This window comes from Rhinichthys klamathensis, unplaced genomic scaffold (assembly GCF_029890125.1).
Source record: "Rhinichthys klamathensis goyatoka isolate OS25496 unplaced genomic scaffold, OSU_Roscu_1.1 h1tg001123l_1, whole genome shotgun sequence".
Taxonomy (NCBI): domain Eukaryota; kingdom Metazoa; phylum Chordata; class Actinopteri; order Cypriniformes; family Leuciscidae; genus Rhinichthys; species Rhinichthys klamathensis.
This window is the reverse complement of record NW_026607354.1, coordinates 11,015-29,374: the sequence shown is the minus strand read 5'-3', so window position 1 is coordinate 29,374 and position 18,360 is coordinate 11,015. Positions and strand designations below refer to the sequence as shown.

The 18,360-nt window shown below is 39.4% G+C and overlaps 1 protein-coding gene across 18 annotated transcripts in view; it reads left to right on the top strand.

Annotated features, from left to right (window-relative positions):
- tle3b (TLE family member 3, transcriptional corepressor b) overlaps nt 1–17,374 on the top strand; it is a 37,951-nt gene extending 20,577 nt beyond the window's left edge. For 3 of the 18 annotated variants that reach the window (XM_056244822.1, XM_056244816.1, XM_056244817.1), the window contains exons 8-22: nt 799–831; nt 2,704–2,908; nt 3,057–3,073; nt 7,630–7,749; nt 9,575–9,625; nt 9,710–9,862; nt 10,278–10,410; nt 10,633–10,808; nt 11,377–11,468; nt 11,998–12,247; nt 13,019–13,266; nt 13,377–13,524; nt 13,846–13,996; nt 14,385–14,461; nt 15,807–17,374. In XM_056244822.1, coding sequence (XP_056100797.1) covers nt 799–831; nt 2,704–2,908; nt 3,057–3,073; nt 7,630–7,749; nt 9,575–9,625; nt 9,710–9,862; nt 10,278–10,410; nt 10,633–10,808; nt 11,377–11,468; nt 11,998–12,247; nt 13,019–13,266; nt 13,377–13,524; nt 13,846–13,996; nt 14,385–14,461; nt 15,807–15,914 — 1,962 coding nt within the window. In that variant the 3' untranslated portion in view covers nt 15,915–17,374. The remainder of the gene's footprint in view (nt 1–798; nt 832–2,703; nt 2,909–3,056; nt 3,074–7,629; nt 7,750–9,574; nt 9,626–9,709; nt 9,863–10,277; nt 10,411–10,632; nt 10,809–11,376; nt 11,469–11,997; nt 12,248–13,018; nt 13,267–13,376; nt 13,525–13,845; nt 13,997–14,384; nt 14,462–15,806) is intronic. The other 15 variants (XM_056244825.1, XM_056244818.1, XM_056244826.1 and 12 more) reach the window with 9 other exon arrangements.
- Nucleotides 17,375–18,360: the final 986 nt, after the last annotated feature.

Here is an 18,360-nt window from a genome sequence, read left to right as displayed (position 1 = left end):
AGAGTGAAGCATGGCACTGTTTTTTTTGTTCAGTGTTTTTTTTTTGTGTGGCTTTAAGTTCAGGACTAATACACTGTAGTAACTTTTTAATTTCAATTAGTTGTTGTAATAAAAATACATTTTAAAACTATTATTATATTGATATTTATATTGATATCAAAATATTTGACCAAATTGTGCAGTCTTGCAGACAGGCAAAGCAAACCTGGAGCTTTTATATTGTATTTATAAATTGCAATCACAATTTTTATCAAAGAAATTGGAATTCGTTAACTTAATCACCTCTTGAAATTGATATTAGCACAGGTGTGATAAAGCCAAACTGAACATTCACATTGACTTCTGAAAAGGTCAATGCTTTTCATGTAAAACATTAGTGGCTGACTCTGAGGTTTGCTGCTGGTTTGCTCTGTTTTGATACAGAACACCAGATTCACTTTGCATACTGTTTCTGTTCATTTGCATTTCAGATTTCACACTAGCAGCATAAATGGCCTCAGTCTGTCTCAAAACATGTCTTTTAACAATCAAGGCGAATGTTTAGCCAGTTATTTGCCACTTTTAAAATAGTAGCGGATTACTAATGGGGATCAGGGTGTTTTTCTAAGAAGGTTAAGGGTGTTCAGCTATGTGTTGAGGTTAGAAAAACACACATTTAAATAAAAGCACCCTTTATTGCTAAAACAGTATTGGTCAGCATGGTGTGACTGGGTAGATTTGTGAAGTAGTGATGTGTTATTCATGAGTGAGCGTCTATGTGAGCGTGTAATGACTTGCTCGTCTCTTTTCTCTCATCAGCAGCAGCCTCATGCTGTCTACCCTGCTCTGATGGTCAGTGCTAAAGAAGCTGAGACCCCAACCTTCTTTAGATCCTAACGCTTGTGTGTTATTTAGTGTGTTTATGTTCTGCATTGTGCTTCTTTTAGTCAAAGCAATGGCTTTTTACTGCGAGAATAGTAGTGCTTGCTCACACAGTTTTATAAATATATATTATATATTTATGAGTGCTGTTTACATTGAGAATGCAGGACTGCTGAGACATCAATAAAATGTATTTGATACATGTTTTGTTTGCTTAATAGAAGAACTGAATGCATTAACTAAATGCATTACATTTTGCATGAGAACATTTTTGTATTTAGAGCCTCAATTCTGCATAACTGAAATTACTATTAGTTGTCTATTCACGGGTCTAATATGTATGTACAGTACTGTTCAAAAGTTAAAAAGTCTACAAAGTTACAAAGGCTGATCTAAATTGTTTGATAAAAAAAAACCTAATATGCTAATATTTTGAAACATCATTATAATTTAAAAATAATTAAATATATGAAATTAATCTTTTTAAAATATATTTTAAAATGTGATGGCAAAGCTGTATTTCCAGTCACTATTTCTCCAGTCTTCAGTGTCACGTGATTTCTAAAACGATTTCTTATCACATATGAAAAGAAACAGCATTTATTTTTTTAAATATATATATATATATTTATTTTTATTTTTTAACATTATACATGCCCTATCTGTCAAAAATAATATTTTCCTACAAAAAGTCTGAGTGAGTTTGAAGCTTTTGAACTGTAGTGTATTTCAGCTTTTTATCTGACAATAAATGTCAGTATTTTTGTTAACACTATATGGACTAAATTAGTTTGATTTACTGAACAGTTAAGAACTGAATTGGTTTTTTTTGCAGTTATTACTTATGTGGGTGTGTCTGTCTTTTGTAGATGTGGGAAGCTCATGTGGAATGTATGTATGTGTCACAGAACCATTAATAAAGCAAAATTATATTGGTTATAAATGATATAATTATAACACTGTACAATTAAGGGAATTAAGATGAATGAAGATTGACAGCAGTGCAATGAGATATGTAGCTTTATTTGTATTATTAGATGAAGACACAATTTTATTTCAGACATTAAGCAAGGAACAACATGCTGTGTTTGATTCGAATGGTATTAAAATCACACAATGAATCACAAATTTACCTGATCTATTCTGTTGCATAATCACATCTTCCTCTCTCAGCTGTAAACAGTCACTGCTTTGACACCACGTGTTACTTACTATTAAATTAACACAAACAGAGAATGGCATATCATTGGCTGTTGTTAAGGAGGCATGGATGAGTGGCATAGCCTATGTGATGATAACCATGGGTCTGTGTGTAAACTCTCAGATATATTATGGGTTGTGAGGTGACTGCAGTGTTTACCAACATTTCACTAAACTCACTTGACTTTGTGTGTGTGTGGATTAATGTATGTGTACATATTGATTCAGTGAACACATATCTGAAAATCATGCACTCTCTTTTTTGCTTTTTGCCTCGTGTAAGATGGGAGGGTGTATAAATCAAACCTGTTTGAATCTCATGTAATTATTCATAGTTTTGTGCATATCCTGGTTTGCTGCAAAAAGATGCATGTTAAGTAGTGTGGTTTTTCAAAGGCAGCGTGTACGTTTAGAAATCAGTAGTATGTGTTGGAGTGAGCTGTTCCCGCTGAGCTCAAAGAGGACATGTCCTTGTGAAGAGTGTCCTGCTTTGATCCAGCCACTAATGGAGGTGTTAGGGTGCCAATGTTCCTCTCTGTGCTTCCTGTGAGAGAAGAGCTTAACCAGTCACCTTTATTCAGTGCTTGCTGTCCATAAGCCCTTTCACTCCGACCCACTTGATGTAAATGTGTGTGTTGACAGCAGCAGCAGCTCCAGGCTCAGCACCTTTCTCATGCTGCCCACGGACCCCCGGTCCAGCTGCCCCCTCACCCCTCGGGGCTGCAGCCCCCAGGCATCCCTCCAGTCACAGGCTCAGGATCAGGTCTGCTGGCGCTGGGGGCTCTGGGAAGCCAGGCACACCTGCCAGTCAAAGATGAGAAGAACCACCATGACCTGGAGCACAGAGGTAACTCGCGCATGCACTGAAGAGAAAACCACAACAAATGTCCTGAAGCGGTACGCTCATGCTTTGGTAAGAAAATAAATGTAAATGCTGACTTGTTTTTCTTTCTGTTTCTTTTATCTCCTGCTTCATCGTTCTCCTTTGGATAAAGAGCGTGAGTCTAGCACGGTGAGTTCTGTCAGTTTCTGAATCTCTGTGCCTTTATTTTTTCACGAAAAACCTTTTCAATTGTAATTTGTTCCTCACACAAAACTACTGTATAGTTCAAAAGGCTTTACAAATGAATAATTTTACTTTAGTGGTACTTTTGTGTCCATTTTAAATGTGCATTCAGTTGCTTTTTGCTAGCGTTTGCATTGCTGTTAATGTCCGTTAAGTACCGATGCTACAATGGTGTTAGACACTGCACTGCCATCTGTCGAAGCGGATCAGCATAATCATCTTTGAATTTGATGTAAATTACGGTAGCTATGTTTACTCAATTGGAATAAATTCATTCCGATTGATGAATCCGAACATAGTGTTTACTTAAACGCTAAATAAAGTGATCTGAGCGTTTGTCACAAGCTTCAAATCGGAAAATAGTTTTTTTTTTTTTTTTTTTACATGCTCACACAGCACAAGTATACAGAGTTTCTTGCTGTTTGCACATATCATTCTCCTACATTGCTTTCTTTGTTTTAAAGAGTAGACTTGATATGTATCCATTTCGGGTCCTAATCAGGAGACGGTGAGCACATGAACCGTTGTGCCATGCTGCTTATATTAATCAAGCAGTAAAAACACCTGTTCCTGCACCCAAAACAAGGCCTCTTTGGATGAAAGTCTGAAACAAGGCCTGATAGGACATTGTCCTGCTCCACTTCACAGATGCTGAGTGGAAGGAAAACTTAAGAATGATACGATAGTCATTTGTCACTTCGTTCATTTAACAACAGCTCGTTCCTCGTGTCATTACGCCATTTCTACGTCATTGCACATGCGCAGTCCTTTCCAGTTTAGGTTTTCAATCCGATCAACTGTTTACATGTCCTCTTGATCGGATTAGAAAAAGTTTAAACCACCCCTTACAATCCAAATGAGATTTTCACCTGATTTGGCTAATTTATTCCAAAGGACATGGTTACATGTGACTTTATTCTGACTGTGCTAGATGTCCGATTTCTTGCTGTCTCTGCTGGTCAAGCATGATAATACGTGCTAATTTTAATGCTAATGAGACTAGTTTTCACTCTTCGCAACACCAAACAACAACACTATGCTTCTAGCGTATCTACATAGATGGCAGCCAGTGTGTGTGAGTATTCTCTTTGAAGTTTAGTGAAACACCTGCACAATACAAAATTAAAATGCTTTTTATAGAAAACTATTATGAGTACAGTCTCCATGAGTGTATACCATTCAGATTACTCTTTACAAAAATGTGATTTATTACTTAATATGTGAAACTTTTTAAATTAGCACCAAACTTAAAGCTGGAAAACCCGTTGTTTTTAATTGTGTGTAAACAAAAAAGAAAAGAAAAAAAGGCTAGTACATTTCTTTAACATTACTCATTTTGTTTTCCACAAAATAATGTGGTTTGGAATAAGGATGAAGTAAGTCATGGCAGAATTTTTATTTTTCATTGAACTACTCTTTTACTGTAAGTCCTGACGTTTGATAAAGAGGGGAGTCAGTGGTACGTTAACAGCATGTAGAGAGCCAAGCAGGCAGCATTAGGGCACACTAAGCTTTGAAAAAAAGAAGAGAGAGACAGAGAGGGGAGCCTGCTGTATAATCCTGCTTTTAATCCAGGTAAAAAATGCGCAAAAGCACAGGCCAGAGATTAGCAGCGCTATAATTTCATCACAATTAAAAAAGACTTTGACTCTCTTATCTTAAAGGATTTGTCCTCACCCACTCTTCATGTCTGCAGCTCTTGGCTCAGATAAACCTTACTCATTCAACCATATCTCATAGCCTTCTCCTTTGTTTCTTCTTGTGCCTCTTTTCTACAGTTTTGTTAACTGCTCTTTCATTCGTTCCTTTGGCTCTTTGTCTCCACAGCTCTGGTTCTGTCCCTCTGTGCATACCTCTTGCTGTTTATTTGAGGTTTTCATGTAACCACTTAAATTCTCCCTATCTCCCAAATGCTGGATTGCCCCATTTCACCTCTTAAACTGGATATGCAGAAAAGTTTGACTTGGCAATTGTGTGTGTGTGTGTGTGTGTGTTGAATGGGCAGCAGTGTGAATGAGTGCAGTCATGCCTGCAGAAATCAGACTCTGCTGCTGATTAGCGCTTAGTGCAGCAGTGGCCATCCTGCTCTCTGCCCGCCAGGACTTCCTGTTGTCACGGGTCATCTGATAGCACCGCTCTGACTTTGCTTATTGAGTCACGTTAAGCCTGTCTTAAAAGGTCAGCCTATTAAACCCGCAGCTGAGATGCACACATACACGCTCAGTTGCTCGCTCTCTCCCTGTCAGCCTGAGAGAGGAGTCTAGGTCTATTTATTACTTTTGGATTAGCAGAAGAAGGGGGTGGGGAGAGAAATGGGCTGCTTAATGCTGACAAAAGCAACACTGAGATTGTTGTAGAGTGTTTGTGAGTGGGATTTAAGCTCCTGGGATTCCTTTGTGCCGTCTCCAGGAGAGCATGGAGTTCCTTCTGCCTTCGAGATCACTTCCTTTGGCCCAGCCACATCCTCCTTTTCATCTATCTCCCCTTCGCTCTCTGCATGAATAGAGGTTTGTCAGTCAGACTGAGAGTGTGGGCTTGGCACTGAGATCATGCCCTGGCAGGGCCACACTCTCTGGCCCAGAGATGGTGCCCGTCTGCCCAGCTGTGCTCACAGAGGGAGTGCCACTCAGCCGCTGCCATTCTCAGTGCATTCTGGGCAATGAAACTCCAGCTGCTCTCCCTTTCTCCTTTCCTTTCTGCTTTCACTTTCTCCTACTGTACTATATCTGCACACACTTTCTCAGTTTAAGTACACTCTCTTTATTTTTTTTTTTGTGTGGTGAAAAGGCAGATTTGCTGTGCTTATTTGGAGAGCTCCACAATTTGGTCAAAAACTGTGATTTATATATCAATATGACTATAATAATAATAATTTATTATTAATATTGTGAATATTATTAGTTTGTTGTTGTTGTTACCATTTTAAAAATGTTATACAAAATAAATTACTATTGTAAAATTTCATTTAAGAAGAAAATAACAATAATAATAATAATTCTATTTTACAGAACAATTGTAAAATTACAAGTTAAATTACTTTTACTTAAATTTATGGCTGTCTATTTCTTAATTTTCAAATATTATACAATGAAGTTTTTTAGTGGAAAACTGAAGGGAGTTGGCCGATTTAGAAGTCATTTACAAGTTTAAGTAGATGGTTGACGTGTTGTGTTTTGAAATGCAGAAACTCAAAGCTTATGCAGAGACTGTTTTCGTAAGGAGCAGCATTTACTGTGAACCAAGCTGCTCTGAGACACTGAAAGCCACGCTGGTGTTTTGCTGAGAAACCAGGTCATCTGCCACGCTTCACTCTGAAACACACAGGGCATGTATTTAATTAAATGGCAGCATTTGCACTTTGCAGTTTGATAATCACACTAAGCCGTATTGCGTTTTCGTGCAACCCTACAATAAAGATAGTGAGTGGTCTTGGCAGAGGGCCACGCATGGACTCGCTCTCTCTGCTACGGCCTCATTTAAGGCCCACTAGTTGTGGTGAAAGGGTGGCTGTTTGCTGTGTTTTAGTTGGGATGGGCATGTGCGGGAGGGTAGGAAAACAAGCTGTCGTCTGGCTTGTTAACTCTCAGGATGAGGGTCCGTTTATTCTGGTTAAGTGTGTGCGTTTCACTGTGTTATTCTCTCTCTCCCCATTTCCGTGCTGCAGGGATCAGTTTTCGCTTGACCCTGCTGTCCAGTTTGGCGCATTCGCGTTGTGTAATGCTCGGTGCTGGTTGCCCAGGGCTGCGGGGTTAGCCCAGAATGTTTGAAGTGTGGTGTGGTCAGGCTGGTTTAGAGGCCTCACTCTTCAGGGATAGTTTGCTCAGCTGTCCCGCCTGCTTTGCTTCATGGGGCCTGGGCTTGCTTGCTTGGCAGGCCCCACGCTCTCTCCCTTCCTCATTGCCAGGGAGTACGGGGTGATCTAACAGGGCCTGGGGCTTAACCCCCTCGCTTTTCCGTGTTTACCTTGTACGAGGGAGGAATTTACACACATTGCTCGCTCAAAGCCACCAGTGGCCCCATGACGCCTCTGATATTTGTATTTGTGCTGCTGAGAGCCTGGGCCATTCTGAGCATAGCTGACTGTCTACAGCTAATGAGCTGAACCTAAAGTGCCTGTTACATTATACTGAGAAACAAGTTCTTTACTTGGAGTGTTTGTATATACAGTAGTCAACATTTGATGTGGATCAAAAAAAGTTCATCAAAGTTGTCTGAAAACAAGAATGGGTATTGTTCAAAATTCATGTATAACTTTGAAAGGTTTTGGTCCACTTCAAATTTTGACTACTGTATATATCTCAATTTGAGTTTCTCAAGATGACACTTTTAAGGGAGGATCTGGAAATATTGATAATGCGCTAGTGGGAAATGTACATATTCTTTAAATGTAATGCTATTTCAAGGGAACATTTAAGAGTTTTTGTCAGCAAGTGCACAGGGAAAAGCTGTTATTTGTGATTTGTTCAACTTCTGATCAAATTTTTTTCTTTCTGTCTCAATAGAATAATTCAGTATCACCGTCAGACAGTCTGAGAGCCAGTGAGAAACACAGAGGCTCGTCTGAATACAGTTTGGACTCAAAGAAACGCAGAGTGGAGGAGAAGGACAATATGAGCCGATATGTAAGCGTTTGTCTTTTACAGCCCCAGTTGTACAGTATACAAAATAAATATTCCTTTTTAAAACACTAATTTAACACTGCTGAATGTAATCTGTATCAAGATTCTTAAAATTGCAGTCAGACATGACCAGCTTCGATAGAGGTCTAAAACAGTGGCTAAAGTCAAGTCAAAGCTGCACACATGCTAATGCTGTATAAAATGTATAGTGATGATTTGTATTGTTAATCTTTGTAATTACTGTATTTATTTTTACTTTACTTTTTTGTGTTGTGATTGGTGACATGTGTTGTCTCCTATGGACAAGTGTTGCAAATTAGCAATTTTGCTATAACACTGAAAACAAGGTATCTGGTTCGTCCAATGCTGTTGTTATGTCCATATAAAAAAAAAAAAAAAAAAAAAAAGATTCATTTTACCTGATTGGAAATGTAATTACAATAAATTGTCTTACAATGATACTAATATATTGTGCATCCCTAACTAAAGGGTTAGTTCACCCAAAAAATGAAAATTATGTCATTAATGACTCACCCTCATGTCGTTCCAAGCCCGTAAGACCTCCGTTCATCTTCGGAACACAGTTTAAGATATTTTAGATTTAGTCTGAGAGCTTTCTGTCCCTCCATTGAAAATGTGTACGGTATACTGTCCTTGTCCAGAAAGGAAATAAAGACATCATCAAAGTAGTCCATGTGACATCAGTGGGTTAGTTAGAATGTTTTGAAGTATCGAAAATACATTTTGGTCCAAAAATAACAAAAACTACGACTTTATTAAACGGTGTATTCTCTTCCGGTTCTGCGCTCACGAGTCCGCAGTGACGCTGGTGACGTAAGACGCTGCTGACGTGTTCTCTGGTTACTGGTTACCAGAGAACACGTCAGCAGCGTCTTACGTCAGCAGTGTCACTGCGGACAGAACCAGAAGACAATACAATGTTTAATAAAGTCATAGTTTTTGTTATTTTTTGGAGGGATTCAGAGGGATTTAAGAATATCAACTTTTGTTATCCTGTAAATCAGAATATACTGTCAATAGCCTTAAAAAATGATTTTAGCCATGTTTTTTTGGAATAAAATGCTATATAAATCAGGCTAGGAATAATATATTTACAAATCCCTCTGTAAATGTCTTCATAATATAACTAGGTACAAGACACTGGAAAGTTTGGTGTATATAGGTGCTACTGAAGTGGAGATTTCGGACTTGGAGTATGAGAGAAAAGTCATTTTGAAAAAACGGGCTTTAAAGATTTAGCATCAGCCAATGAGATTGCGCATTTAGAGTTAAATCCCCCCTTTTACTTTCACGATTGGTTGCTGATAAAAAGGAAATGACCATATTTGGATCCGACAGTATTGTACAGGAGAGAGAGAGCTTTCTAACGGTGTATGTGATGACAGGGTGCAGACAGCGATCGCGGAGCAGCGGGATGATTTAGATCGCCAACTTTTGATGATTTTATGAGAAATCTACACACACAAACAGACAAAGTGTAGTAAAATAAAGACCTAAATGTGTATTTCGGACTTTTTTCACCACAAGTCTGAAAGAAGACATGTTATTGAAGACAAATATCCCAAAATCTCAAAATTGACCAGTGAAAAAAAACACAATGTTTTTGCCTGCCGTGTCTCGCCTTAAAATGGTTATTTTAATTTATAATAATATTTCAGAATTTGAGTTTTTACTGTATTTTGGTCAAATAAATGAAGACTTGATGAGCATAATAAACTTAACGTTTTATTTTTTTTAAATATTTGCTGTAAATGTATTATTGAACCCCACAAAATTCATAACTGTCTTAAATGCTTATACACTACAGGACAGTGATGGCGACAAAAGTGATGATCTAGTCGTGGATGTGTCTAACGAGGTAAAAGCTAACAGTCTTTCCCCTTTTTGTTTGGAGAACATCATCTCTTTCGTATCTGACTGACTTTTCTCTTTCCCACTGTAGGATCCAGCCACTCCAAGGGTCAGCCCATCTCACTCTCCTCCTGAGAATGGACTCGATAAGGCCAGAGCACTGAAGAAAGATGCCCCCAACAGCCCGGCTTCTGTGGCCTCCTCTGGGAGCACCCCCTCTTCTAAAGTGAAGGACCACCCACATGTAAGCGTTAGGGACTAGAGGATGGGTGTTTGTGCTGTCAAGTCTCTGTACATTTGCAAACCCTCTTCCTCTCAGCAGTTTTATAGCTGCAGCATAAATGTCAGTTTGAAGCGTAACATGAATACATCAGCTACTGCCAGACAAACAGCGGCTTAGCTGCTAGCCTTGGCTAATATCTCAATGCGCTTAGCTAGCCTCAGAGGGGAAGAGGAGAAAAGAGAGTAGAGAGAGTGATTAAAGATGAGTGAGAGGATGAGGTCTCGGGGAAGGGTTCGGTCTGAAGTTTAGCTTTATCCTCCTCAGCAATAATGAGCTGTCAGTGTTTGACTGGATTAGTGCGAGAGAGCTCTCTGGATTTGAGAATTTGTGGTATGTAGCTTTAGCTTCGTTAATTCTCTGTTCCTTCATCTTGCAGAACGACAAGTCCTCCACCCCAGGTTTAAAGTCCAACACCCCCACCCCACGCAATGACGCTCCCACCCCAGGAACCAGCAACACCCCTGGGCTCAGGCCCATACCCGGAAAACCACCTGGTATGGAAGCGCTGGGTAAGTGGTAAATGCGCACATTATAAAGCTATCCGTACATCAAGCATTCCCATTCGTCTAAACCTAAAGATTGTTTGACACATATGACACATATTTTTAATCATGGGACAACTTTTTGAGCCAATAGAGCTAATCTATTCTAACCAGCCAAACTTGTGAGTGTGAGAGTGTATTTATGGCTTTTCAACTTTGGCTTTTCTTCTCTCCATATATTCCCATCAGCACCTGCCCTACGTACGCCATTATCGATTGCGGCGCCGTATGGGGCTCCGTTTGCCATGATGGGACACCACCCAGAGATGAACGGCTCATTGACCAGTCCAGGTGTTTACCCTGGCCTTCACATCTCGCCTCAGATGAGCGCCGCAGCCGCTGCTGCCTATGGACGCTCACCGATGGTTAGACTCCCATGTCATTTATTTTCTGACTACATTAACCTTTCTAAATGGTTGCAGAAGTTTTTAGTCCTTTTTCAGTTTTTTTTCTCCAACTCCTGTTCTTCTGATAATCTTCTAGGACAGTGTTTCACAACTCCAGTCCTTGGTACCCACCTCCCTGTATGTTTTGGATGTCTCCCTAATCAACACTAGGAAGCTGATATGTTGAATCAGGTGTTTTAATTAGTGAGACATCTAAAACATTCTGGTAGGTGGGTCCCCAGGAACTAGAGTCTAACTTAGCATGCATACCCTGTTAGAATAGCATTCTAGGTAAATATTGCCTTTTGCGTTTGTAATGGTTTGTTCTGCATCTCTATATTTGCGCTGATGGCATGGGAAGTAAAACAGTTGTCTGGGGGTCTCTAAAAAAGGCTTGAGGGGAGAGATAAAGCGCAAACAAGTGCTCAACTAGAATATTAAAAATGTATTACAAAAGAGCTGATGCAGGAGAAATTAGACTGTCAAATCAGTTTCAGTTTGGTTTGTGGCTTATGTATTTTTTACATTTTACTTTTTTTATGCTAAGATGTCTGTGTTGCAGACGGGCTTTGATCCTCATCCGCACATGCGTGCTCCCGGTCTGCCAGCAAGTCTGACCTCTATACCTGGAGGGAAACCGTAAGTGCTGTTATTGAGCCATCTATAACTATGTATAACACATTACTGTCAGAAAGTTTGAAGTCAGTAAGATTTTTTTTTTTTTTTGAAACTAATACATTTGTTCAGCAAGGATGCATTACATTGCTTGTGACAGTTTATAATGTTAGGAAAGATTTAAATTTAAAATAAATGCTGTTCCTTTGAACTTTTTATTCATCAAAGAATCCTGAATAAAGTATCAGTTTCCACAAGATTATTAAGCAGCACAACTGTTTTTAACATTACCAAGAAATGTTCCTTGAACACCGATTTCTGAAAGATATATTAAAACAGAACTTTTTTTTTACAGTTACATTGTTATAATATTTCACAATATTCATGTTTTACTGTATTATTTAATCAAATGAATGCAGCCTGGCAGAGTTTAACAGACTTTTAAAAACATTACAAATCTTACAAAATTTTGAGCATTAGTGTAAGATAATTTCTTATTCATTTTTGATCATTCTTGTTCTTTTATCTCATTCTTTCATGCCCTGGTAAATAGGGCCTACTCCTTCCACGTTAGTGCGGATGGCCAGATGCAACCAGTACCTTTTCCTCCAGACGCTCTTATTGGACCAGGCATTCCCCGTCACGCCCGCCAGATCAACACACTCAGCCATGGTGAGGTGGTGTGTGCCGTAACTATCAGCAATCCCACGCGGCACGTCTACACTGGCGGCAAGGGCTGCGTGAAGATCTGGGACATCAGTCAGCCTGGCAGCAAGAGCCCTGTCTCGCAACTCGACTGTCTGGTAAAAATTGATGTGTAATCAGTCCACACAAATTACCAGGCTTATTTTTGAATTATCCTTTTTGAAGTACAAATCCACTCTTTAATTTTTTTTAACATTACTATTTTAATCATTATCCTCCCTTTTAATCCCCCTGCCAAATAAAGAACCAAATCTATAGGCTATGTGTAGTTATTTTAAGGGAAAATACCATGATGGTTCTCCATTATCCCCCTCAGTCAGAGTAACTTGCTTTTTGTGTGTGTGCGCGCATCTCCCTGCGCTTGCTCCATAGTGCAGAAAGCTGTGTATTTGATGAGCTGTTTGGCCATTATAAAGTGATTTAATTTGTCTGAAAGCCTGGAGTTATTGATCTCCCTCAGGAACAGATCTAGAATTCTCCTGCTAATTTGAAAATGTGCTTCATCCTAGTGCTGCAACTAAAAACCCTTAAAAGCTTTTCCCCACCCACTTACCATTCTGGGCCCTCTTATCGGCCGCCTCTTCTCCTCTATTAACCTTCATAAACACAGGTTAGACAAGATTTAGAGAGCCAGAGCAAATAACAGGGAGCTGAACGACTGCTTTTTAGCTCTGCCATTTTGATTGGTTTACCTCTTCAGCCTGATTATTAAGGGGCTAGAGAGTGATATTTGTACACATGCTTGTGAAATACAAAAAAAGACATTTGAATTGTGTACTATTTAAAAAAGAAAAGAAAAATTCTTTTAAGGCAGCATTTCAAAAATGTCTGTCTCTCAACATGAGTGGCCCTCTTCTCTCTCTCTTCAGAACAGGGATAACTACATCCGTTCCTGTAAGCTGCTTCCGGATGGCCGTACTCTGATTGTTGGAGGAGAAGCCAGCACTCTGACCATATGGGATTTAGCCTCTCAGACTCCCCGTATCAAAGCCGAGCTCACCTCTTCTGCCCCAGCCTGCTATGCGCTGGCGATCAGCCCCGACGCCAAGGTCTGCTTCTCCTGCTGCAGTGATGGAAATATTGCTGTCTGGGACCTTCATAACCAAACCCTTGTCAGGTATGAAGCACACCAGAGGTTGCCACATTGAATGGTGTCTCTTTGTGGATAGAGATGTGTACACTGTACTGATGCATTTAAAGACAATGCGTATATGTCCATGTATGTAGGCAGTTCCAGGGCCACACAGATGGGGCAAGTTGTATAGACATTTCTCATGATGGCACCAAACTATGGACAGGTGGACTGGACAACACAGTACGATCCTGGGACCTGAGAGAGGGACGACAGCTCCAGCAGCATGACTTCACTTCACAGGTGAAATTCTCACACACTCACATGAATAAGTTGCCCTGTGATACATGAGCACATGTAATGTCAAATGTTACCCAAGTTATTTTATGTAATAAATAGAGAGGAATAACTAGGCAAGTACTCAATCGTTGTAGGTTTGAACCCTAGAAGAACTGATTCATGGTGCGTGCTAATTGTATACAATAATGTGCACAAAAAATACAAAAAATGTATCCCCTCCCATACACCCTAGCATCATGCCACAGCGTTTTAAAATTTATTTTCTTGACTTACTTTAAAGATTAGGACTAACGGTCTGTATGCTAAATGCTCTGTCTGATGCAGATCTTCTCTTTGGGCTACTGTCCGACGGGTGAGTGGCTGGCTGTGGGAATGGAGAGTAGTAATGTGGAGGTGCTTCATCATACCAAGCCTGACAAGTACCAGCTGCATCTGCACGAGAGCTGTGTCCTCTCCCTCAAATTTGCCTACTGTGGTAAGACACTGTTACTTTACCTTATATATAGTGTGGACGTCTTGCACCTGAAAGTAAATTGGGGGTGGCATTAGACCTACTGTAAAGTATGTCTGAGACCTGACATGGGAAAACAATTTAGTTTAGCATTCAGTGGTGTTTTTCCATTTTAGTGGGGCCAAGTTGCACTTTGTACCTCTCTCTCTCTCTCTCTCTCTCTCTCTCTCTCTCTCTCTCTCTCTCTCTCTCTCTCTCTCTCTCTCTCTCTCTCTCTCTCTCTCTCTCTCTCTCTCTCTCTCTCTACACCGCCACTCTACTTCCAAATAAGTTGAGCTATAGTGAATCAAGTCATTTAGATCAACCTTGACTCTGTACCCATTAGTCTGTGTATTTGTTCAATTTCCTAAAGGTAAATGGTTTGTGAGCACTGGGAAGGACAATCTCTTGAATGCCTGGAGGACTCCCTATGGTGCCAGCATTTTCCAAGTATGTCAGTCAATACCTCATTCCCTCCCCCTTGCTACAGAGGTGCTCCAAATGTCCATACTACATTGGAAATGAATGTTTGTTTGTGTGAGTTGTAGGGGGAGTTTGATTGATTTCTCTCTTCAGGCTTTCATTGGGACTTTAATCCCTGTCATAATAGAGTCATTGAGTGATAGTCAATGTAGGGATGCACCAATATGAAAACCAGTATACAGCTGATACAGATAATTCTTTATATTCGAAAGCCAATAACCGCTATATTTGCTGATAAATCTAAATCAAAATTTTGATATAATTTTTTTAAAGCCTGATTACAAAATCAAGTCTCACCATTAAAAGTCCAAGAACTTTAACATAAATCAAACATATACAGTACAGTACCCTAATAGTAAACCAGTGTAAGATTCCTTAACTTTAAAAATAAATCTTACACTCAGATGGCCAAATTTATGTATCCCAAAAAAAGCCTTACAAAGAAATAAAATGATGCCTAAAAAATGCAAACAAGTCATTGGACAACGTATAAAAAAAAATTATTTAACCATATTATGCATTAACATATTAGTATTAATAATGCATTAATGTATGTTTGTTTGTTTAAAAAAAACATCTTAAATTAATATTACTGTTTCAAATAACAGCATTGGTGTTTGAGCTGTGAATGAACAAATGAATGAACGGTAAAAAAGTCCTTTGTTAGTGGGTTAATTAACTCAACCAAATCTGTATGAGATTAATCAGATATTTATGCAATATAAACATATTACAACTTGTATCTTCACAAAATGACGTGAATGCACAAGTGATCTTGAACTAATTATGTGATAGTCAGAATGTGTAAAGGGGCGGTCACACTGCACTTTCGGTTCCATTGACTTTCATTCAACACATCGTCAAACCGGAAATGCATAACTGAAAACTGAAAAACTGAAATAAAAAAATAAATTAATCCCACTGTAAATAGAAAAAAAAAACTTATAGAAATGACAAAAGCACATACAAAATGCCAAAACACTTTCAAATTTAAAATGAAAACAATATATAAAAATAAAAGCTAATTCAAAATATTAATATAATAGCCTGGTAAAGTGTTTTAAGGCTCCCTGCTCAAGGCAAAAATCACGCAACTCTGCACCGCTCACATACTTTGCCACTTGTCTATTAAACTTGAAACTATTAATGACACACCTATTTGCCTCTTAAAGTGGTGTATTTTCTTCAGTTAATATTTAGAAGAGAGTGATGTTGACACTTCTCTGTGGTTTTTATGATATCACTGAGTCTCTGTTTGATTATGTAATGCTAATCAAATGCTAATGGTTTTTCTGCTGTCCTCCCTCCACAGTCCAAGGAGTCTTCCTCTGTCCTGAGCTGTGACATCTCGGCTGATGATAAGTACATCGTGACGGGATCCGGAGACAAGAAGGCCACCGTGTATGAAGTGATCTACTAAATTCACTGGTTCACCACATGTAAAGACCTATGGATGGAGCTTTGGGCTTGAGTTTGAACAGATTCAAGGGATCACTCCTCCACTTTTTCCTCCTTTTATAGTTGGAACCCAGGTTAGGAATTGATTGGTCCACTAGGATCGGATTCCCAGATGGTTTCATTTTTAACACGCCTGGATTGTTACAGAAGTGGAGCGGCCCTACAGATCCAAGCAGAAACGTGTTAAACTGTCCCAAGGACTCCCTGACGGCACTAATGTAGTAAATATTGTCTTGCCTTTGCTTTCAGTCTGCTCATGGGATTATGTGTGCCTATTCCTTCCTTAGTATTGTTTTCCCTCGCCTACCTTCCTTCAAACAAAAAGTGAACAATATGTGATGTAATATGAAGCAGTGCTTCAAATTTAGCCTCCTGCTCCCTGGACAATTTGTTAAAAAGTGTATATATGGAGTAATAAAGACGTTTTATAAATATATATAATTATATATATTTCCATGTCCTGATATACTTGTGATGGGTTTCTTTGTCCTCATGTCCTTAATGCTTGATGAATGTAGATTAGGACACACTTTTTAATTTTGATTTTGTAAGCACACTCTCTGGGCTGGCCATTTGCTAAAAGGCTCACTTGGAAAATCCCTTCCAGAATAATCTTAGTATTTTCTTTTAATTTTTTTTGCTTTATGAGCCTGTGTGCTGTTCGTGGAAACTGGATCAGACTGGAATCCTGTGGAAGTTGGAATATGACGGAAACAGCCCAGAGGAGAGGGAAGAGTCGTTTGTAAATTGAAAGCGATATTAAACTTGGAGAATGACTAACTGTACTACTTTTCTGTGCCCTTTGCATTGTGTGGCATCTTGTTGGAAAGAGGAAATCAGATAATGAAGTGTGATTGTAACATGCTGACTGGATTGCACGCTGCGATGAGTAACTTGCCAACTGATCTCAGAAGCGGCCCCACTATAGTTCACTGTTGTTGAAACGGGATATGACTCACTCCACAGTGATTGACAGCTTACTTCTGCTGTAGAGCCCCACCCTAATGAGCCTTCAGCCCTGTTTTCACTCAGATTTGATGTAAACCTTCTTTGTGAGTGATCGGAGTCATCTGGGGATTCTCTTCTGTACCAGTTGAGCCAGTTTTCTAATGAATATATTCATTGCCTGCACTTGACTTTGGTGGAAGCTTCAGTGTGAAAGTGTGTGCGCACGAGAGAGAAGAGAGCAGCTCTTTTAAACCTTTTTGAGTAAATGTGGACTGTTTTAACTGTTGGAACTGGAGTCCGCTTCATGGGGCCACAGCAGAACCGGTCGCTGCGAACTCCGTCTTTACAATACAAACCCTGAACCCGCCTGCCTTTCACAACCTCTCAACTTCACACCAAAGTATGTAGCAAACTGTGTCAGCACTGATCATGTACAGTTGTGAATAATTCAATAAACTTTTTTTTTTTGTAAAATGTGTCAATGCTGGTTTATTATAAGTGCCATTGTCTGATTTGAATCACAGGCTGGGTGTCTGTCACGCTAACTACATACAGCATGTCTAAAGTATGGAGATTAATGACAGAGGCCAGCAACACTGGATATGTCATCTAGTTGTTCCCACATGGTGTCAAGCTGATGAAAGGGTGATGGAAGAGTTGAGACGTGTGTGTGTGTGTAAAAGAGACATAGTTTCTGCTGTCTCAGCTATCTGTTGTAACCACAGGCCCAGCTGACTCAAATATGCCCTGCGGTCCTCCAACCACAGCTGGTGACATACACAACACACCTTTTTGATTTCTTCACCTCAAGTGGATTATCGGCCAGGAAGCATGTTTGTGTAAATTGATTTATTCTGGTGGTTTAACTGGTTTCAACATATGTCTCTGTCTCACCTGCCCCTGCACTCTGATATGAGCTTCGCTATTAATGTTTGCCCATGGTAACTCTAGTAAATGTGGCATGTTATTGCTTTGCTTATGCCTATTGCCAACTGGTAGAATAACCCAAATTAGGCTGAATATATATATTAAAATAACTTGCAAGTATAAAACATTGTTGTAATTCTGTGGACATGTGTGGCGCTTTCTATGGTCATATAATCCACATGGGTCTATGTGGTGGTCAGTGCATGTGCTCCAAAACATTTCGTGGTGATGCTCATTTGGGCAATGTGAGTTTGACTCCAGCTTTTAATTGCATTCCACCTCTTCTCTCTGTTGATCCTCTCTTAATGTCCATCCACACCAGCGTACGATAACATTGTTTATAAGTGCATGCTGCAGTTATGTTGTCTGCTGCTTTTAATGTCCGAGCTGGATTCTGATTGGCTGTCAATGTTTTTTTTTGTTTTTTTTTTCATCTGGGAAAAAAAGTGATTCCAATGATATCATTCCAATGTGTCGTTATCGTTATAACTGTGGTGTGCACACAATTCTCATAGAATTTTAAGATTATTACT